We start from the raw sequence: 23,996 nt of genomic DNA on the forward strand, positions 1-23,996 counted from the left end.
TATTTGGGTTTGTTTAATGAGAGTAACATTTGAGTTACTGATAGCAGATGAAGAACATTCTGCATAATCCATGAAGACAGCATGGATAACATGTGAATCTCATCTGTATTCCAGTGTTTACATCAATCTTCTTCTTTTCTTATGACAAATTATTGGACAATATGAGCAGTAGACAGATATACTGGCAGGCTAAAGCATTCCCTCTTGAAATGTGCCGATGACAGGACACCCATCAGACCAGTGGAACATTCCAGAGTCTGATCCTAATCTTCTAATCTCAGGACCTTTGTTTTAGATTCTGGTGGCTTTTTGATGGTTCCTCCTTAATATTTGGCAGCACGTCTAGGGTCTGTTCCCTAAATATCAGCATGTAAGCCTAACCCCCAAAATACACACACAGCCTTTGATAGATGGGTATAAATGGGCAGTCTGCTGTCTGTGTGGATCATTTGGTGTCAGACCTTTAGACCTGCACTGCCACTGAGGACTTTGTGTTTCTTTTTGTCAAGATTGTTGCTTTTTGAAGGTAAATTTGTCTGATTAATATATGCAGAATGATTATTTCACGTTAGCTTTGTTAAATGCATGTAAACTTACGCATGTTGTATTATTAGACAGTTTGTTGTATTACAGTACAGTACTGTTCAAAAGTTTTTTTTCTTTTAAAGAAATCATATTTTTATTCAGCCAGGATACAATACATTTATTATTATTATGCAAACAATATCTCCTAATATTAGTGGTGGGTTTTTGTTCTGAATTTTGACCGAATAAGAGACTGAATTTTGATAAATAAGTATATATATGACTTTTTTACTTCTTTATGCTACTGAATTTCATTAGCTGTGTTTCATGAGACAAGCATCTTTATTTCTTTTAACTTCTAACCCATAGCACTGAAACTTATCCTCAAGTAAACAGGTTTTTGCAAGTAATAAACACAGGTTTAGCATTGAGTTTTTCCACTCACATTTTATTACACAAAGTAAAAATCTAGTTTTAAATTGCATACTTTTTCAACAGTGTCTGACTGAACACCTCTCTCTCTCTCTCTAGGGCATTCTGTGAGGACTTTCTGAGTGTCTAGCAGCCTCCGCGCTTGTGTTTTACAGTATATCAGACAGCTATGAGTGGTAAATACAGTGTGGTGTTACAGGGTCCGGCCCCATGGGGCTTCAGACTGCAGGGGGGGAAAGACTTTAACATGCCTCTCTCCATTTCACGGGTGAGTACAAACACACACTCATTCAAATATGATACACCCCTTCTGACCCCCTGACACCATCTGCACCCTGTAATGATCTCCCGCTCCCCTCTTTATTGTCTTTTTGTCTATTTTTATGTTGCTTTTGACCTCGTCATAGGGGCGAGCAGAGTAAGCAGTGTTTTGAAACCGTACACAGTGTTTATAATGTGATCATATTTTTAGAAAAGGCCCATCATTTGCAGCTGCCTGTGATTGAGAGATACATATGATACGCATGTCAATAATGTGTTTGAACAAAATAAATATAAAGACTTAAAGAAGTCTATAATGCTTAGCAAGTCTGCATGTATTTGATCAAAAATACATAAAAAACCTTTAACATTGTGAAATATTATTACAATTAAAAATATTTTATTTTAATATATGTTAAATGATCCTTCAGAAATTATTCTAATATTCTGATTTACAGCTCAACATTTTATAATTATCAGTGTCAAAAACAAAAATCAGTGTTTTTTTGTTTCAGGATTCTTTATTGAACAGAAAGTTCAAAAGAACAGTATTTATTTTTTATTTATTTATTATAAAACTTTTGTAACATTATAAATGTCTTTACTATCACTTTTAAATAAATAAATGCATCCTCTGAATAAAACTATACATTTCTTTAAAAAAAATCGAATTGACCCCAACATTTTTAACTGTAGTGTATAGCATACATGTTGGTAAATTGCCACTGAATAAAGCTATTAAAATGATTTAGGTAAAATTTTTTAGTTAAAGTATACAATTTAAGTATTTCTCCCAGAATTATATCAGTAGGTAAAGGGTTTATGATGCTCTGGGGTAATTTATATATGCCATTAAAACGTACAAATATTAGTACAAAATTGCACTTTTAAACATTTTCTTTACAGTTTTATGCAAAGAAAAGATGCAAACATTGTGGCAAACAGTTGTCCATTACAAAACTTTTTTTAAGCATTTACACAGGTTCCTGTAGCTCTAATAGAAGAGCATGACACTAACAAAACCAATGATTCCATTCCCTGGGAATACATGCTCTAAAAAGATGTATAGCTTAAATACAATGCAAGACACTTTGAAACACACTTTGAATAAGAGTGTTTTCTGTATTCATAAATTACAACATACCCCTAATGTGGACCTTATTTCTATGCCCTGGCATATATCTGTCTATATATTTATAGGCACATTCATCTAATGTCTCTTGATACAGTATATATAAGACTCTTAGTTTTACCTCCATCTCATTTCATCTTGACTATATAGGACAAACTTAAGTCACAAGTGACACAGCTTACCCCACTCCCCCTGAATATTTATCTCTTTATCTGTTAAGTGATCTATGTAACCTTTCCTTTCCACCTGTTGATACTTTTTATTTCCCAATGAGTCTTCCACCCTCTCTCTATCTACAGTATCTCTCTCACTCTCTCTCTCTCTCTCTCTCTCTCTCTCTCTCTCTCTCTCTCTCTCACACACACACACACACACACTCGCTTAGATGCACGTATGTCACACACACGTTAGGGCTGCCAGTGTATGACAGCTATTCCCACAATGCCATCTGGCAGAGGAGTGATGTAAATTACCTTCAGATTGATTTTCCTTGCCTCTCTCTATTACTTTCCCTCCCTCTCTCCAGGCTCTTCCCTCTTTTTTTTTTTGTCCTCCCCATCTCGGTATTTTTTATTTTTTTATGTTTTTGTAAAAAATGTATTGTGCTGTTGTGTTTTACATGCTATTTTTTACAGTGTTATTTTAATTTGTTGTATTATTTTATTTTATTTAAAAAAAATACATTAAAATAAAATATATTTTTTATTAATAATTGTATTTAATAATTTGATTTAGTTTTAAAACAATTATTAAAATAAAATAAAGTTTAAAAAATAAATACAAATAATTCATGTATTTAGTTATTTGGATCATATTTGGTCTCATTGAATCTCATAGCGTTACAAGCTCATAAGTCACAATAGCAATGTGTGTAAAAATATGTTCATTGGACAATTTGATATTTATTTTTTCCATCGGACAGTGATTCTTCATGTTAGAGTTTGTGATGTTGTGGTTCGTCTGAATGCTGGTAGGTCCGGTTCGTGGCTTAGAAAGCTTTGTATGGGAAGCCAGTAAAAATATTTTATCAAATGAGCGAAAGCTCTCTCGGATCCCACTACAGACTTTACTCACACTCCATAAAAGATGTTATTTCAGCTTCAGATCCTCAGTAAAATCTGGGAGCACAGCTGTCAGCTTGCTGGACACATCACAAATCTGTGATTTACATGTATAGGTTGATTATTATAATAAAATGTATCTTTATGGGTGATACTTGGGATACGCAACTAGCACAGCTCGAACAATATATAGTTTAACAGTAATTATTTAAAAAAGTATTTTACACTAAAAAAGGATTTACAGCTGTGGATGTGTTTATGACTCGTTATTACGATGAATCTGGTATGTACGGCGTTTCCATTGTTCATGTTTTTATGTGTACTGATTTATAGTTATATAGTATTTAAGTATATATAGTTTGTCAAGATAAAATTTTTCCCGTTTCATTTAATCTATTCGTAAACACTGACACGTGTGAGTTGAGGGGTGTTGAGGACACGGGCGTCGGGGTGCAGGCTAAAAGGGTTTTAAATGTTCTTCAACAAAGAAATAATGTCTCTTTTAAAGAACTGTTCACTGGAAAGGTTCTTTTGGGATCCAAAAATGGTTCTTCTATGGCATCAGTGCGAAAAAAAACCCATCACAAACATTTTTTTAAGAGTGTAGAGGGCCATATAATAATTTCAGTCTGCAAAGCGTCGCCTGACTGTAGTATAACTACTTAAAACAGACCTGCTGTCTCGCATTTCTCATGACATCATTCCCAGAGGAGTGTGCATGTGTGGGTGATAAACTTTTCGTCGATGATAAGATAAAATGAGAATGTTCCAGTTCATGCAATGGTAAAACTAGCTGCTTTCTCAGAGGTCCTCTGCAGGCAGTCAAGCATTTCAGCCGTGAGGAGCTGCAGCTTTTCTGGCAGGAACTTGTAGTTTGCAGATGCAGTATTTCTTCGAGTGTTTGTGCTGATCTCAGACAGGACAGGGTGCTGGAACAGGTTTAGACTGTAAATAAATGTTTGGGGGGAGTGTGTTGGGTTTGGACGTGGACAGGTCTGAGGTTGTGGTGGGAGTGTGATTGATTTTTTTGTTGTGTGTGAAAGCGGTGGGAAGTTCAGCAGTGAGATTGGGTTGGTTTGGACCTCGCTGTACCTCAGCCAGCTTTTCAGAGATTTAATATTCTAAGTTCTGGTTTATGGTGGTTTTTAATACCAGGATCTGGTCTAAACTAGGCTTTATAAGACTGTGGTTTGGAGCTGCTGCTACGTTCTGGTTAGTGTCAGTACACAGGATCACAGCTGGATGTGTGTTCTGTTTCTTTCTTTCTCTACTTCTATACCATCTAATACCAACAATGAAGGTTTTGTCTCTCTGTCGGTCTTTATCTCTCGAGGATTGAAGGAAATGTGATTGGTGTTTGTCTGTGTAAAACCTGCCACAATGAAGCTAGGAGGATGGTTGTGTTTTTTAAGTGGTTGCTCAGGTGTTCAGAATGTTGTTTTAACAGTGTATAGTTTCTAGATAGTTGTCACTTAGCAGTTCAGAATGTTTTGACATTATACTGCTACTAGGAATTTTGGGTGATTTCTGGGGCCTTGCTGAGGGATTGCTAAGCTGTTCTGAATGTTGTTTAACAGTATACTGTTTCCAGAATGTTGTTGATGGTTGCTAAGGTGTTCAGAATGTTGTTTAACATTAAATATTAGAATGTTGTTTAACGGTATACAGTTTTTTTTAGAATGTGTGGGTGGTTTTTAGGGTGTTACTGTGTGGATGCTTAAGTGTTCAGAATGTTATTTAACACTATAATGCTTCTAAAATGTTGTGAGTGAATGTTAGGGTGTTACTGTGTGGTTGCTAGGGTGTTTAGAATGTTTTTGTTAACAGTATATGGTTGCTATGTTGTGGATGGTTGATAGGGTGTTGCTAGGGTGCTAGGTTATTGCTTACTGGCCCAGAAAAACCTGAAACACAAACAGATTTATTACCTAAAACTAAAACTAGGCATTCTGCCAATCACAATGCACTGGATAGCTGGCCAATCAGAGCACACCTCGCTTTTCAGACTGATGTGCTTTGTAAAAAATGACACGTTTCAGAAATGCAGGGCATGGATTAGAAACAATAATGTACTTGGAAAATAATGTTTTTGGAACCTTAAACCGCACAAACACATTTCATTATTAATTTTTTTTTTTTTTTTTTTTTTTATGATAAAACTTTAAAATACAAACATATTTTAACAAGAACTTCTCTTTAAAACTAGTGATTTGCTATTTATTTTTCTTCATAAAATCATCTTAGGGTACGGAAAATTCCCTTCCCTAAATTCCCTAATTGAATAGTCACCCATTTTCTATATTGGTATAGCAGCAGAAACAAACACAACCATTCATTACGATCCAAGTCTGAATGAAATGCCCCTCTGTCTGATTTCTTAAGCACATGGCTTAATTATTTGCATAGATCTGTAACGTAATAAAGCAAGTGGTATCTGTCTCACACACCTCATCTGAATATTACCGCACACATTCAGTCAGCAGTGAAGTTTCTTGACATTTATGGCTGGTCTCTATGTACAGACTATGTACTGCTTGGAGTATTTATTGTGACAGACAAATAAGGAGTTTTATGAGTATTCAGAGTTTAGATTAAAGTTAATGAATGCATCTAGTTTATCTTAATGGGACGGCGTGTCTCTGAGGGACATTTATGAAGTTTAATGGACTTTCTGTTCAGCCACAGCTATGCATCATTTCAGAAACAGTAAAAGCACTGATGCTGGAGTGGCAGACCTGTATGCGGTGTGAGATCACGGTTACGCTGTGTAAAATCACCACCTGGTATATTTCAGGTTTACATGTGCTGTGCTGTAATTGGGAAATTGAATGCATTCATTAAAGGGGGGGTGAAATGCTATTTCATGCATACTGAGTTTTTTACACTGTTAAAGAGTTGGATTCCCATGCTAAACATGGACAAAGTTTCAAAAATTAAGTTGTACATTTGAAGGAGTATTTTTGTTCCCAAAAATACTCCTTCCGGTTTGTCACAAGTTTTGGAAAGTTTTTTTCGAGTATGGCTCTGTGTGACGTTAGATGGAGCGGAATTTCCTTATATGGGTCCTGACGCAGTTCTGCCGGAAGAGCGCGCTCCCGTATAACAGAGCACTGAGAGCACAGACATTTCACTGATCAGAGCGATTAACTGATCAGAGCGAGAGCGTCGCGAAATGTCACAGAAGGAGTGTGTTTTTGGTTGCCAGGGCAAGACAACCCTGCACAGATTACCAAAAAAAAAAACAGCATTAAGGGACCAGTGGATGGAGTTTATTTTTACAGAGCATCAACGGAGTTGTGCAAGTGTTTTTGTTTGTTCCCTGCATTTCGAAGATGCTTGTTCATGAGGCCCAGTTTGACGACGGATTTGCACATCGTTTATTTCTTAAGGATGATGCAATCCCAAGGAAAAAGGGTCACGATCGTGTGTTGGAACCGCAGGCGGTGAGTAAAACTGCTTCAAATATCTCTGCCTCCTTGTTAGTGCGTCCCCTCCCATCGGAGACCCGGGTTCGAGCCCCGCTCGGAGCGAGTCGTTGCTGCTGCTGCTCTCGTTCAGTTTCAGCCTCGGGATCTGATTCTGGATCATAAATAAACGACTGAATCTGACTGTTAGCCATGGTTTGTTTTGGATGATGGGTTTTCCCTCACAGTAAAGTCACAGCTTCCACATGCTCTCAACGCAAAAGCCTATTCGCGCTCGTGATTCTTTAGCTCCGCCAACACGTCACACCTCCAGCCGGTCGTGTTTTTCCGGGAAAAATCGGTACAGACTATCTTTCTCTTATGAATATAATAAAACTAAAGACTTTTTGGAGTTATGAAGGATGCAGTACTACTCTATATGTACTCAAGATTAACAGGATATTGAGTGAAAACCAGCATTTCACCCCCCCTTTAAGAAAACATGAATGAGATTTTATATCTATTGTGTTTCTTTTAAAATACTTTTTTTCTCTATCCATAATAAGAATTCCTCCAGTGAAAAAGTCTATCCCCACATCCAAATCCACCAACATTTATTAGTTTAACTTTAGAGCTGTTTTGGACTGTTTTTGCTTGTAAACATCGCTTGATCTGTGCATATTTCTCTCCTGATTCAGATGAGATTACTTTTTCACAGGAGAAACCAATATTATGGATAGAGGACTCATATTTTAGACGAAAGCAATAGTTTGAAGATAAATCCATGTGTTGAATTTTTTTAATTTTTTTTTTACAAACATGAAGCTTTTCACTTGAGATGTTAATTGATGGACTGGAGTGGTGTGGATTTTTGTGATGTTTTTATCAGCTGTTTGGACTCTCATTATGACGGCACCCATTCACTGCAGAGGAATTATTGGTGAGCAAGTGATGCAATGCTACATTTCTCCAAATCTGGCGAAGAAACAAACTCATCTACGTATTGGATTTGGATGGTCTTTATTTTTGATTGAACTATTCCAAGAATCACACAATTTCTATGCTGTTATTTGTCCATAGAACTATGCTTTCTTCTTTGCACGCATAGTTTGGCATTAAGTGTCAATTATCCCTTGAAAACATTTGTCACTGGTGCTCTAACCAGCACTGAAACCAAAAGCCCTCTAATTACTGGTGTGGTGTCTTGACTTTCAAAACCACTGTCACACCACATGAGTAAACAAGTCGTGAAACTATTTAGCACAAGATTCAGGCCCAGCTAAAACACACGATACAGACCAAAATGTGTTTTTCATACAGGCTGCCTGAGTATCCTGTCATTTCGAACATGTATGACTTTTGAACTATGAGCTTAGAACTTTAATGTTGTTTTTCCATGCAATGAAGGCATAGAGCGACCAAGCTCTGAAAATGGCCAAAAAGTTCAATAAGTTAATAAATTAATACTTTCATTCAGCAAGGATGCATTAAATTGCATTAAATTGATCAAAAGTGACAAAACACAAAGTAAATACATTTATGTTATAAAAGATTTCTATTTCATGAATGCTGAAAAAATTTATCACAAATTCCACAAACGTAAATACTGTATGAAGCACCACAACTGTTTTCACCATTAATAATAATAATAAATATTTCTTGAGCAGTAAATCAGCATATTAGAATGATTTCTGAAGGATCATGTGACACTTAAGACTGGAGGAATGATGCTGAAAATTCAGCTTTGCTTCACAGGAATAAATAACATTTAAAATAAAATTATAATATATAATAGATATTTTAAATTCTAAAAAAATTCACAATTTTATTTACTATTTTTGATTAAATAAATGCGGTCTTAGTGAGCATAAAATACTTAGATCTTACCGACCTCAAACTTTTGAACTTTTGTAATGTCCGGGAGTCCACTCATAGTCATAGTAGTTACTTTTTAAGTCAAATTTGAATCATTATTATTATTATAATTAAAAAATAATTAAAACAGCTATTAAAATTACATATAAAGTGTGGGTTTTCATTTCTAATTATTTTGAGGGAGCTGACACTGAAATTGTGACATGTATGTAATATGCGTTCTGAAACTCTGTAAGTGATTGAAAAAAAATGCAAGAATTTTCATTTTGGCTGCATTATTTTTTCTTTAAAGACTCAAACCAGAGTTCCTCTTTGCCCTGTGGATAAATCATAATGATGCAAAACTGACCTGCCCACATTCACTAAACATACATACATTTGTATGCAAACTCACACACTTAGACAACACATGAACACACACACACACACACGCGCTTCTTGCTCTCCCAGCAGATCTCATATTGGTCCCATTTCCTATCTTTTGAAATTTCTTGTGTACACTTCCTGATTTCAGATGTTTATTGTGTGCTTATGTGTGTGTAGTGTCCGCTGTTGTCCTGGAGGGCACCGCATGCAACTGAATGAAATCAAAGACTAACACGCCACATATTCTTAAGTGCATGAATAAGAAAACCCAAGAAGTGGTTACAATTGCACACGATGGCTCAAAAACAACCCCGAAACACGTGTTTGAGAGTTAATTATTTGTTTCCACCTCCAAATTGTCTTTGCTTTAGTTATGTCGAGATTGTGGTTTGGTGAAAAACGTCTTTGGGTGCCGTTGCGCTGTAATTGCTCTCAGATGCTCTTCATGTTTTATTTCTGTGTACTCTCCAGTGGAAACAGAAGTTATGACAGGAATCTAAGAATTCGATGCTTTTGTGTTATTGCGGCATTAAACCAGCAATGTTGCATACTATTACCACGTTTTCAACATTTTTTTCTTGTATTTTTGCCACACAAATATTTTCTCGAGGGCACAACAAAGTGAGGCTTTCATGCAGGATTGTGGCAAAACATTGATCAATGAGATGTAGTCTCAAATGTTTAGAGTGTCTCATATAAAAGACATCTGAGCACACTCGAACACATATGTCTGCAGGGTTTGTGTTTATATAAGATAATTTATTAAAGAGGTCATGTTATAATTGAAGAGCACTTGAGTGGTCTGAGACTGAAAGCGGTTTCAGACCTGCTGTAATGTCACGCTCGACTTGTGCATCTGGGATTTCAGAGTCCTCTTCTCTTTAATTCTGTTTTAATTGGCCGTCCCCACCGGCCAGGTTCGCTGGGACATCCGCTGGGATTTATAGATCACTTGAACTGAATTTATTTGCACAAAACGTGATCTTTTGTCTTGAGTTGTTTACTGTTGAAAGCTCAGCTGTCTTTGAAGCAAATCTCTTCATGACTTCTTTTACTGATACTCTCTTATTGTTTCCCATAGCTTTTATAGTGAAACTTTACCTTAGTTCAAGAGCGCAGCTTAAATGTCTGTGTTTAGTCACTTTATTTGAATTCTTATGTACATACACTACCGTTTGGGGTCAGTAAGCTCTAATTAATGCTTTTATTCAGCAAGGATGCATTCAATTGATAAGAAGAGATAGTAAAGACATTTCTAATGTTACTATATATATATATATATATATATATATATATATATTTCAAATAAATTCTGTTCTTTTGAACGTTCTGTTCATCAAAGAATCCTGAAAAAAAAAATCATGGTTTTCATAAATATATATATATATATATATAAAATTGATGATAAGAATATTTATTGAGCTACAAATCCGCATATTAGAATGATTTCTGAAGGATCATGTGACACTTAAGACTGCAATAATGATGCTGAAAATTCAGCTTTGATCACAGGAATAAATTATATTCTACAATATATTACAATAGAAATCAGTTATTTTAAATAAAAAAAATGCCTTTAACTGTCATTTTGAATTATTGACACACCGTTTTCCTAATTAATGTTGTTCAGTTGCTTTGACACAATCTGTTTTGTTTAAAGCACTATATAAATAAATGCGACTTGACTTGACTTAACTGAGAAAATTCTCCATCTTGTGCTTGAAGTCTACTCTGTGTCACTGTGTTGTTTTGATCATTATCTGTGTGTTTTCAGCTGTCAGATGGAGGAAAGGCTGCTAAAGCAGGAGTGACTGTGGGAGATCTGGTCCTGTCCATCGACGGCATCAGCGCCGACAGCATGAACCACCTCGAGGCTCAGAATAAGATCAAATCCAACACAGACAAACTAATCCTCTCCTTACAGAAGTAAGAATATGCTTGCACTGCTTTGGTAATGGTCAAAAATTTATTATCATTAAATTTATTATGCTAAAAATGACATAAACGGTTTATATAGGAAATAGTTCTGTCCAGTGCGTACAAAGAGTATATACTGTGCACAGTATGCAAATTGCCTGTATGCACAGAATACACAAACTTTTGTGCATTATACAACAATGCATGGAATACTATATTCATATATTCATACTGCATTGACCTTCCATTGTCAATGTGATGAACGTAAGTAATATTAGCATTTTTTAAATTTTCTTATTTGATTCATTATTTGGAAAATAAATAAATAAAAGATTATATATAATTATTTTCAGTTTAAAAAAATATATTTGTTGTTTATTTTGTATTTTTTTACATTTATTTTATTTTATGTATTATTATGTATTTATGTATTTAATTTACTATGTTATTTATATATTATCAATTTATTTTTCTCATGATGATAATTGAATGCCACTCATTGAATTAAACATGCAATATGAGATCATGTGACAAAAAAAGAACATACCATTCTACTGTTCGAAATATTTATTATTTATTTATTATTTATTTATTATTTGATAAATAATTGAAGTTTATGACTTAGTGAAAGCCAAAACAATCAGACATGCATCATAACAGTGTTTTTGAGCCATATGCTAACTCATCTCTCTGCTGTCACGTTGCATGAGTGCAAGAGATGAACACAGCACTTACAGTCGATCTGTATTATGTGCAGAGAACTAGTAGAGTACAGCTGTCCAGACTTTTGACTGATTTGCTGTGTGTTTGGGAGCAGAGTGTGTTTTGTTTGCATGTGTGTGCCAGCTTCCTGTTTTCCTGGTCTAACGGAAAGTTTTGTCTCACTGTCAAGCCATGGGAATCAAACATGCACATGCTGACACATAAGACAGAGAGACTGGGTTTGCTCAGCGTTGACAGAAAAACACTCATGCACTGGTCTGGTGGAAATAAAAACATCAAGAGAGAGACTGGCACTGATGGACAGATACATGAGCTGTATCAAACACGACAATTATGAGAGAAAATATGCTCAAATGTTTTGTGTGTCTGTTTTTTTTGAGAGATATGTAAAGACGCCTTTCCTGAGAAATTCCCATTTTTTAGGATGGAAACCATGTTCATACTTTTTTAACTGAATAAATTACTTTTTTTCCACAATTAACAGATTTATTCTGATTTGAGGCAATTTAAATAAATGCATTTTGAAAATATAATTATTTAAATAAAACCAAACAGATGCAAATAGCTAATTATAGCTAATAGCTCATTTTTGCATGTAGAAATCTTTTCTGCTGTTTCTTACATATTTCTTTAATGTATGACTGACATACACACACACCAACACACACACACACACACACATACACACCTCACCTCTCAGTTTTACTGGGGATTAGTATTAATAGAACTACAGTATACCAGCATCAGCACCATCTGATTGGCAAATTTCAGTTCAATTTCAATTGGAATGCACTTTAAAGAGTATACCAGTGGTATCCTTCGGTGCTTCTCCCGATGACCAGATGTCGAACACTGCATCGGAGGTAGAGCTCTCTGGAGAGGAAGATTCAGCTGTGCTGCCACCCTCCAGGGCAGTGGTAAGGATCCTGAATCAGATTTCCACTCTACCGCCTAGAGGGTAGGGCTCGAGTGGAAATCTCAAGGTTGGACAATTGGTTTCTTGGGGTGGCTCGTGCTGGTTCTCAGTGCCTTGCTTCATGCCTTTCGTCCCAGAGGTGCATGAGGAGCTCACCAGGTCATGGACGGCACCTTTTACATTGCGGAAACCGATCTGCTGGTTTGTCCTCCCTTACCACCCAAGACGGCGGTGCGGCTAGGGTGTATAAGGGGGTCCCCACGGTCCCCCCAGTGGAGCGGTCGATTGCGATGCAGTAGTTTCCTAATACTGCCTCCACCTGGCAGGGTAAACTGTGCCTCCCCTCCCGGGTCTGCAGGTACTCATCTGGCCTGTCCGGCGATGCTATATGTGGAATAGCTGCCTCCACCTTACACGCTACGGTGTTACTACAGGGTTGTCAGGCCAAGGCACTGAAGGACCTGCACGAGGGTGGTCACGATCTGGAAGTTCTGAAAGAGCTCCTGACTGCTCCAGACCTCATGCTCTGAGCAACGAAAGTCACTGCGGGTTCTCAGGGTCCTGCGATGCAAGAGGCCCCAGGACTGGCGACCCAAAGATGGAGGAAGCTGCTCTTTGGGGGATGGTGAAGGCACCTCTCCATCTTCACCATGGCTGGATGGATGATCTGGAATCTGGATGTGACATCAAGAGTGACTGAATGAATGGGAACGTCTTGGTTACATATGTAACCCTTGTTCCTCGAAGGAGGGAATGGAGACATCACATCCCCTCACCGTGGCTGCTGTACTACTGTTGAGTGGCCGGGTCACTGGCTCTGCTCCTCAGTGAAAACCTGGTATGCATTGCACCTGCTGCCTTTTTATGCTCACGCTTTGATTAACCACATTGGCTTGTTTAGTTTACACTCAAAGTAGATTGGTCTCTTTATGAGAGATCACAATTCGTCGGTCACCGACGTGACATCTTCGTTCCCTCCTTCAGGGAACGAGGGTTACATACATAACCGAGACATTCTTGTTATACGCTCAGACTTCACTAAATTGATTGATCGGTACAGGTTGTGTAGATACATTAACTTCTTATTTTTTTTATATAAATATAACATGCATATGCATAGTATGCATATAAGCGCAGGTGTAATATGTGCTCTAATGACAGTAGAGATACAATAGGAAAAAGGTGATTTTTTCGGGCCTCTAGTAATTCAAATAAGTGGAAGAAATCATTGCTTTGTAATTTATTATAAACTGTGCAAGCATAATTTATAATGCTATTGTCGGATTTGCCTGTTTTGATGTTTTTTAACATATTTTACAGGAGATTGTGTTCTAGTAGACAGGAGATTAACCTTGCTGTGCCTTGTTGACATGTTATGTTTATATTGGCTGATCTGAGATGCTGCAGGCTTCTGTTCCCACATTAATGAGCTGAAATTAATTTATATAGACTGAAATAACAATGAAAGTACTTTAGGTTAAAAAAGAACTGTGTAATCTCAGTGCTGTATTGTTGCCCTTGAATGGCCTCTCTTAAAAGTTTCAATCACGCTAAACAACAAATCATGTCAGCTTTATGAAAACCTGTAATTCCTTATTCCCTTTTTGGGTGTGTGTTCTTGATTGTGTGTGGATGTTGTTTATGCATCTGTCTGTTTTTGTGTTACGGTTCAGGTTTGATGTTAGTTACGCCACATCCAAACACACAAATGATGCTCGCTGCAACCGCTTAAACACACAGACCTGTGCCAGACCCTCATCAGAGTGCAGATTAAACTGACCACACAACTTCCTAAACACAGAATACATCAAACAGCATCAGAATTCAGAGCAGGGATGAATGCAGGTTACTTGATTATATGGTTTTGTGGGAGGTGATTTGATGACTGATTGGAGGAAATGTTTAGCTCAATTTAATTAAACCAGCTAATCTCCAATTTAAACCACTTTGGAGTAACCTCAAGATCATCATAACCCCCTGACACCAGTTCATGTCCCCAGCGATATATATATAATCTTTGATGAAAATCGAAAAAAAAAAAAATCCTAAAACTTTCTGGATTTATTTATTTTCATAATAATCAGCACTGACAGTTTTGAAAATGAAGCAGTAATAATACTGTTCATTCATTTTTTTAGCATTATTATTAATATTGTTTAAATTCCTGTTAAGTGTTGACTTTCTCGCCAGATGAACTTGATTTTTACTCTTGCAGATCTGAATTAGGACTGTTAACAATCTTTTGTCCCAAATGTATGAAATATTATTCTGAAAGAAAAACTGTTTGGACATTTGGACTCTGATGCAGAGAGCACAAACGTTTCTCTGTAATTCCTCTATTCTAACTGATATTTAATTAGCTAAATTTGAAAACAATAAGAAACGGAGACTGAACCAGCAAAAGATGCCAGAAAGAGATCGGTTTACATTTGAATATGTACTGTATTGTTTATTTTGAATTTTAATGTGACTCATTTTCTGTGTGCACATTCAGAGTGTAATACTAGATTACTGTGCAGTACACATTATTTGTGAATAATTTTTATTTTAATAAATGCACTCAAAAACTGAGGTGCATAAGCTCAGATCAGTGAGACCTACGATCAATCAGTTCCAAAAAGAAACACAAAACCAGTGATAACTGAAATAAAATGAACTGACAACACATTGAATCCAAGATTTGGTGATAATATAGGAAAACAAGAAATATATAAGCAATTTTTGTAAGCCAGTCATTTTTTGACCAGGAACACCGCAAGTGCAACAAGGTGGGAAAAAATCCTTAAAGGTACAGAAATTACCTTAATTGTTTTTTGAGGGGCTGTTATACACTGTGTGAGCAAGTTTTAGTGCAATGTGATAACACAAGCATTTTTTGGGAAAATAAAATCCTGGTTAAAAAATCACCTGAACACAACAAAGGTAAACTCTCTTGATTTAAGAAATTGTAGATATTTAAAAAGGAAAATAAGACAAAAATATTTTTACCAACCCTTGAATGGACCACTGTGCAATCTGCAATACCATGTACAAACAAGAAACAGACAGGTCTAGTCTTATTATCGGACAGTATCATGGTTAAAGGTTTTCCTAATGAACCAGGTTAGTATAGACCTCTAAATTGAGGTAATATTAACAAGAAAGACAATGTGAATCAATTGATTTCATCCATCAGCTCTTCTAGCTGTTGCATGCATGTTATGTTAGATGGTCAGTTTGCTGTCACATGAACATGATTTGTATGCCATGTGTTTTTTTTTTCATAACAGCTCTAAAAGCATTAAGCAGTTTTATCTCTAAACTCTGTCTCTGTGTGCATTTTAAGCTCTTAGCTGTCTAAAAGTGTAAGCTGAAGCCTGTTTCACAGAACATTTTCCATTAGCGAAATACAGCAAGATAAAAATCACCATTTGGAAGAAAGTTCAAAGCGCAGTGAAATTTCCACCCTCAGATTATTCTGATCAACAGAAATTGTAATATTTAATGGTTTTGAAAAGAATATAATAATTACCCTCCTACGTGTCCCTTTGCTCTCTTGATTAATTAAAGATAATGTCTGATTTCAACATATAGCATCTCAAAGGAATAGTTCTGTCATTATTTGCACAGCCTCATGTCTTTCCAAACCGATCTGACTTTCTTCTATGGAAACCAAAGAATAGGTCTATAAGGAGATATAATGCCCAAATTGCTCTTTTCATTGTAAGTAGGTCCTCTGAATCCACACTTCAGAATCTCAGCAGCAGACATCGCTACCTCTGAAGGTTCTGTAGCGTAAGCCGCCACCTCTGATGATGTTGTAGCCGTAGCTGCCGCATATAGCAAATTGAAAAAAAACAAACAAACATAAAACAACCCCAGGGGAATGAGTTCATGAGCAGGAGGACTAGAGTGATTTGGTTTTGGGATACCAGCTGTGCGTGCTGACACCAGCGGGGGATGCTCCACCCTAGACACCAGACTTCTCAGACTTCTGGTTAAAGCAGACAGGAAGTAACCAGACTTTGGATGATCAGCTGTGATGTGACAAGGGTCTGGCAGATCGGCTGTGATGTGATGAGACTCTGGAAGATCAGCTGAGACGTGACGAGACACTAGAAGATCAACTGAGACGTGACGAGACTCTGGAAGATCAGCTGAGATGTGTCGAGACTTTAGAAGATCAACTGAGACGTGACGAGACTCTGGAAGATCAGCTGAGATGTGTCGAGACTTTAGAAGATCAACTGAGACGTGACGAGACTCTGGAAGATCACCTGAGATGTGTCGAGACTCTGGAAGATCAACTGAGACGTGACGAGACTCTGGAAGATCAGCTTAGATGTGTCGAGACTCTAGAAGATCAACTGAGACGTGACGAGACTCTGGAAGATCAGCTGAGACGTGACGAGACTCTGAAAGATCAGCTGAGACATGCCGAGACTCTGAAAGATCGGCTGAGATGTGTCGAGACTCTGAAAGATCGGCTGAGACGTGTCGAGACTCTGGAAGATCAACTGAGATGTGACGAGACTCTGAAAGATCACCTGAGACGTGAAGAGACTCTAGAAGATCAGCTGAGATGTGACGAGACTCTGGAAGATCAGCTGAGATGTGTTGAGACTCTAGAAGATCAACTGAGATGTGTCGAGACTCTAGAAGATCAGCTGAGACGTGTCGAGACTCTAGAAGATCAACTGAGATGTGACGAGACTCTGGAAGATCAACTGAGATGTGTCGAGACTCTAGAAGATCAGCTGAGATGTGTCGAGACTCTGGAAGATCAACTGAGATGTGTCGAGACTCTAGAAGATCAACCGAGATGTGACGAGACTCTGGAAGATCAGCTTAGATGTGTCGAGACTCTAGAAGATCAGCTGAGATGTGTCGAGACTCTGGAAGATCAACTGAGATGTGTCGAGACTCTAGAAGATCAGCTGAGACGTGTCGAGACTCTAGAAGATCAACCGAGATGTGACGAGACTCTGGAAGATCAGCTTAGATGTGTCGAGACTCTAGAAGATCAGCTGAGACGTGTCGAGACTCTAGAAGATCAACTGAGATGTGTCGAGACTCTAGAAGATCAGCTGAGACGTGTCGAGACTCTAGAAGATCAACTGAGATGTGACGAGACTCTGGAAGATCACCTGAGACGTGAAGAGACTCTAGAAGATCAGCTGAGATGTTTTGAGACTCTAGAAGATCAGCTGAGATGTTTTGAGACTCTAGAAGATCAACTGAGATGTGACGAGACTCTGAAAGATCACCTGAGACGTGAAGAGACTCTAGAAGATCAGCTGAGACGTGTCGAGACTCTAGAAGATCAACCGAGATGTGACGAGACTCTGGAAGATCAGCTTAGATGTGTCGAGACTCTAGAAGATCAACTGAGACGTGACGAGACTCTAGAAGATCAGCTGAGACGTGTCGAGACTCTAGAAGATCAACTGAGATGTGTCGAGACTCTAGAAGATCAGCTGAGACGTGTCGAGACTCTGGAAGATCAGCTGAGACTGTCGAGACTCTAGAAGATAAACCGAGATGTGACGAGAGTCTGGAAGATCAGCTTAGATGTGTCGAGACTCTAGAAGATCAACTGAGACGTGACGAGACTCTAGAAGATAAACCGAGATGTGACGAGAGTCTGGAAGATCAGCTTAGATGTGTCAAGACTCTAGAAGATCAGCTGAGACGTGACGAGACTCTAGAAGATCAACCGAGATGTGACGAGACTCTGGAAGATCAGCTGAGATGTGTCGAGACTCCCGAAGATCAAATGAGACGTGTCAAGACTCTAGAAGAACAACTGAGACGTGTCCAGTCTCCAGTATTTTACTGTGATTTGCTGCTCAAAGAAACGTTACTTGTCAACATCATTACTTATCCTATCAATCCCCATATCTGCTGACTGGCTTCATCACTCCAATAAGATGGTGTGTGGTGAACGTTTTGTTTGTTTCAGGATTATTTGATGAATAGAAAGTTCTATTCATTAAGTTTATTGAGTCTATTAAGTTCTAAAAAGGCAATTTTAACATCTGGGTTTCATTTGACTCATTTCAATCCATACAAAACATTAGCTCCTTAAAAAAAGTCTTATTTATGATTTATTTAGATTTTTGCTGGAAGGATATTTAAAGTCTGGATGTCGAATCTGATTGAATACCACTGGGATATCAATGCATTTCATAAAAATAATTCAGTTAACAAAATAAAATGAATAAAATCATACTGTTTTCTCTCTCTTCTCTCTCTGGCATTATTCTGCTGGTTTTCTGAGTCCTGTTGAGCTATATTGAGTGCACTGAGACCAGATTATTGGCTCATGACTGTAGTAGTGTGAGTGCTCATGTCCATCTGGCTGGATCAGCAGTGCTAAACCTGTCCTGACCTGCTGGATCTCACTCTAAAGACCTCCGGGGAGAGATACCCCACCTTCTTATGAACTTATGATGGTCACGAAAGATCCAGAGCCTCCACATATAGCAAATGCTTACTTCTCCTGTTATATAACACTCTCATCTACACAAGATGGGTGTGGATGTATTTTAGGGACGAAATTGCAAACCTCCCTTTGGGAACATCCTCAAAGGTCAAAATTATTCATAAATAACAATAATAAAACAAAGAGATGTGTGAAATTATTGTTGAAGGTCTTGAGTTCAGGTTCTCAGAGATGGTAACTGATACTCAAGCACTCAGCCTCTCACACACACACACACACACACACACACACACACGCATGCATGCACATACACAAACACAAACAGTAAAAACTGTAATATTGTGAAATATATTTTTATTGCAGTTTATAACAACTGTTTTTTTTTCCAGCATCATAACTCCAGTCTTCAGACTCACATGATCATTCAGAAATCATTCTAAAATGCTGATTTGCAGCTCAATAAATATTTCTTATTATTCTCCATGTTGAAAACAGTTGTGCTGCTTCATATTTTTGTATTTTTTAAATGTGATCTACCATTCAAATGTGACAGCAAAGGTATTTATAATATTACAAAAGATTTCTGTTTCAAATAAATGCTTTTCTTTTGAATATTCTATTAATCTGAAAATCCTTACAAAATTGATAATAATAAGAATCATTGTTAATAATTGAGCAATAATCAGCATATGAGAATGATTTCTGAAGGATCATGTCACACTGAAGACTGGAGTAATGATGCTGAAAATGTAGCTTTGATCACAGGAAATAAACAACATTTTAAATATATTCAAATAGTAAATACTTATTTTAAGCCTTGGTGAGTATAAGAGACTTACTGCACACACACACACACACACACACACATAATTATTCAAAATTTTTGACCACCAGTTAACTAGTTTAAAACCATACCTGGATTCTTTAGGACACAAACCTAATTCTGTTCTCCCCTGCAGGTGAAACAAATTCAGAACTGCTCAACAAACTTCCATGCGGTTGTTCCGTGTCATTATGAATAGAGGCCTCATGATTTTACTGCAAATCACAGTTAGACATTTCCTGTGTATTGCCATTCCCAGCTTTAGATGTGGTTACAGCAGAGTCATTAATGTTTTTCTTCATTGTTTATGTTTCAACAGAGCTTCCAGTCTTCCAAATCCAGATGTGGCACCAAAGGTATGAGATTTATATACACATGCAGCCAGCCAGTGTGCACAACTGGAGTATTGTGAATGGATTGTGTGTGTATATGTCATTATTCCCCTCTGAGACAGACACACAGCTCTATATGTATGCACAAGTTTTAGTTTTGCATGTTTGTAGCAGAAGTGTGCCTGCTGAGTTCAGTTATTTTTCTTGAATTGCTAGAAGTCACTACTAGTCATACAGTTGCTGTTGTCTTTTTGTTTGAGGCCTGCATGTGCTTCTTTCCATGTATAGGATGATTCTGTGGAAATCATCAAACACGTTCCCATGACAACCTCCATTCCATCTTCCTATGACATCACAAACTCCACCCACATCACTACATCCTCCAATAGGAGCGTCCATCTGTTTGGAGGGGCGGGGTCACCACACATAGCCTCCATTCCCTCTGATGCATCAGCTTTTGCACCCGCCTCCTCAGCTCAAAACCGTAATCCACAGACTTCGCCGACTCCTACTGATGGCTCACCCAATCATCTACCAGTGGTGCCCCGCCCTTCAGTGTATAACACGCCCATCAATCTCTACTCCAATGAGAATGCCTGTGAGGTTGCCATGGGCCAGAGGCGGGGCCTTCTGGAAAGCCAGGGTGAAAGCTCTCAGCTGAATGGGTAAGAGTTTGATTGACACCTCAATGCTCCACCCACCCCATGAAACCAGAGCTCAAGAGAGCTCAACAAAAACCTACCAGCTCTGAGATGACGCACAACATTGCACCATTAATTCATTAATTCAAAGCAAAAATGCTTGTTATATATAGACAAAGGGACATATATATATATATATATATATAAAGCAGCTGAATATCCGAATTATTATACTTAACTATAAAAAAAAAAAAAACTAAAGTAAAGAGAATAATAATAAAAAACAACAAAATTACTAAAACTTTAAATTATAATACTCTAAAGTTAAAACAGAAATTATTTAAATAAACACAGATTCAAGCTATTAATAAAAACTACAGTATTATCTAAATTATACTAACATACAGTATCACTACTAACATACAGTATCACTGCTCAGAAAAAGCTTAAACAACAGATAATACCAAATCTGTGTTTAGCTGTTTATTTTTTCAGCTGAGGTTCTATGTATTTTCTCTATAAATTTCCAAATTACCACAGTCGTCTAATGCTCTAATTCAGCGGTTTGTGTCTGGATTAAATAGCTATATGAGATACTTTCAAATATCATATTGCAGTTCAAATCACAATATATAACAAAATAAACTCAAAATAATTACCTTATTGCACAATATTAGACTTGTTGTAAAGTTGTAATAAATGATGGCTTGAATTTATGATTTTGAATACATATACTACTTTTAACCACCTCAGTGCTCAAGGTTGGTATATATTAAACTGTTTGGATGTTATCACTAAATATCACAGATTTTGAATGACATTTTTACTTCCAAAACCCACCTTTGAACTCTGTGGCGTCCTGTTGAACGTTTACACATGGCCAAAAGCAGACTCTTGTTACTGAGACCTAAACATAACATTAGAAAATAAAACTGCATTTAGTTGGTTTTCATGATGTCCCTCCCCAACTTTTTTGTAACATGGTTTAGTCCAGACATGCACTTCAGCTGGTTGGATTGAACCATAAGCACACAACAGGTGAGTTTTGAATACTTGGCACACACTTATCAGAAGTCACGTCAACATTTAAACCCAACTTAAATAGGATGTGCAGCACTCATATTAATATTTTCCCCTTTCGTTTAGTACTTCTAATTTTTTTTTTTTAATACTTTATATACTTATTTAATACTTTTTTTTCCCGTTTGGATCTTTAGGACACTAATATTCCATTATTCCAGAATTTACTTCCATACACCGAAGACACTGGGAGCGTCTCTCTGTATCTGTTTTTGCTCAGTGGGATTCTGTTTGTGTACCTGTTCGTGTGTCAGTTATCTGATGTTTGTGTGTATATTTAGCTCGGTGTAATGCTATCTGTTGTGTATTTTGGTGTATGAGGGCTCTCCCTTGGATAATATCCCAGGCGAAGCTCAGATGTATTTTGTGTGTGCGTGAACCTCCCTTTCTGGGTGTCATATTTTAATGATGGTTAAAAAGTGCTGATTGACATTATTATGCAGAAGAACTACGTGTCTAATTACACGTGCCGATGCACACACACATTATGAGACTCAAACACACACATGTCTCATCAGATAAGTGTGCTTGTTGTGGTGCATTTTGTTCGTTTCTGTGTGCTAAATAACTTTAAAAGTATAATATCACCCTGATACCAGCGCAGATTAGAGTTCAAATCACTCAATAAATCTGTTCTGCTTTTCGTTAAGCGTTTGGAATAGCACTATACTAGTCATGCTGCTATTTTTGCATTATGCGTACATAGTTTGCATGGGATATAATCTAGAGTGCCAAAAAATGCAGTATGTGCTGCACAGTATGCTAGAATTTAGATACCTGAACGCTGTGTCTGAAAAAAAGGAGGAAAGTATTAGAGATGTGGGAGAGAAAACTGATGAAATTCTTCTCGTCATACTACGCACTCATATAATTGTTTTTATCCTCCCTCTCCAATAAACTCTGATAAATCCTCCTCATTATCCTCATACAGCTGCACATTATAGTCAAATCAGTGCCAGCACTGTTTCTATGATTTTTATAGGCAATTTTTGAGAAAACATATTTCTCTTTCATGCAGCTCAGTAAGTGCTTGGTTCTGGATAATGTATTTTGTTTGAATGGAAAGAATTCTTCTGAATTAAGTTTGTTTTTCTCTTTGTTGACTCATATGGTGTTTTTAAAGGAATAGTCCACCCTTGTTTCTTCATTGGAACAGATTTGGAGAAATGTAGCATTACATCATTTGCTCACCAGAGGATCCTGTTACGACCCTATAGTTTTTTTGTGTGTGTGTGCGTGTGTTTGTGTGTGTGTGTGTGTCTGCCCAGGTTGCTGCTGATTGGTTCCTGCAGACTCATTGCTGTTGTCCTCTGATTGCAGGGGACGGTGCTTTGTTTAACATAAAGTGATTGAAATTCTTTTTCAATTCTTTATTGTGTGTGTTTGTTTTCAGTTGTTGGTCTGTCTCAGAGGGCTTCAGGAACCAGTGTTGTTTGATTTCAGCCAGTGATGAGATGATTATGTGTGTTTAATTGTTGTTTTTCTCCTCAACATGCTTTTCAGCAGCTGACTCCAGCCACAAAGTCAGTACCATATTAATGCTCCTTTCATTCTCTCTCTCTGTGTGTGTGTGTGTGTGCTGTAAATATTGCTGTGATTTGCAGTGAAAGCATTGTTTCCCTTATCTAACCTCATCTATGAGAGTGTTTTGCTTTTCTTTATGAATAAAATACTGTGAAGAAACACTAAGTATTAAAGGTTTATGCAGTGCAATTTACATTGTGCTTGAGATACTTTCAAGAACACCATTGTAGTATTTCAAAACCCATGATACTTTTCTTGTTATTATCCCCCTTCAAAATGACTTTGATTGGTATCAGTAGCTACAGTTATGGTATCATGGTATTTTTATCTGAATAATGTACTGAAGGATCATGTAACCTGCTCGGATTTACATGCTTTGCTTTTCCAGACATGCTTTTCTACTAATATGGTACATGTAAATAAAAATAAGACTTAAACATTTTATTAGTGTAGCCTACCGGTGATTAGTAACTTTTAAAGTAGAGTAGAGCCCACTCTCAAAGCAAAGTTTTGTGGTTTTTACTGCATGAGTGTGTTGTTGTGAGTTTGATGATATGCAT

At 37.2% G+C, this 23,996-nt stretch overlaps 1 protein-coding gene across 1 annotated transcript in view; it reads left to right on the forward strand.

Annotated features, from left to right (window-relative positions):
• The first annotated feature begins 401 nt into the window (after positions 1-401).
• The window catches only part of LOC128014839 (PDZ and LIM domain protein 5-like), a 40,980-nt gene continuing 17,385 nt past the window's right edge, over positions 402-23,996 (forward strand). Inside the window, exons 1-5 of the mRNA XM_052598509.1 lie at positions 402-526; positions 1,057-1,225; positions 10,831-10,982; positions 20,179-20,215; positions 20,480-20,856. Coding sequence (XP_052454469.1) covers positions 1,127-1,225; positions 10,831-10,982; positions 20,179-20,215; positions 20,480-20,856 — 665 coding nt within the window. The 5' untranslated portion in view covers positions 402-526; positions 1,057-1,126. The remainder of the gene's footprint in view (positions 527-1,056; positions 1,226-10,830; positions 10,983-20,178; positions 20,216-20,479; positions 20,857-23,996) is intronic.

The sequence above is a fragment of the Carassius gibelio genome, chromosome A5, assembly GCF_023724105.1.
Source record: "Carassius gibelio isolate Cgi1373 ecotype wild population from Czech Republic chromosome A5, carGib1.2-hapl.c, whole genome shotgun sequence".
Lineage (NCBI taxonomy): Eukaryota > Metazoa > Chordata > Actinopteri > Cypriniformes > Cyprinidae > Carassius > Carassius gibelio.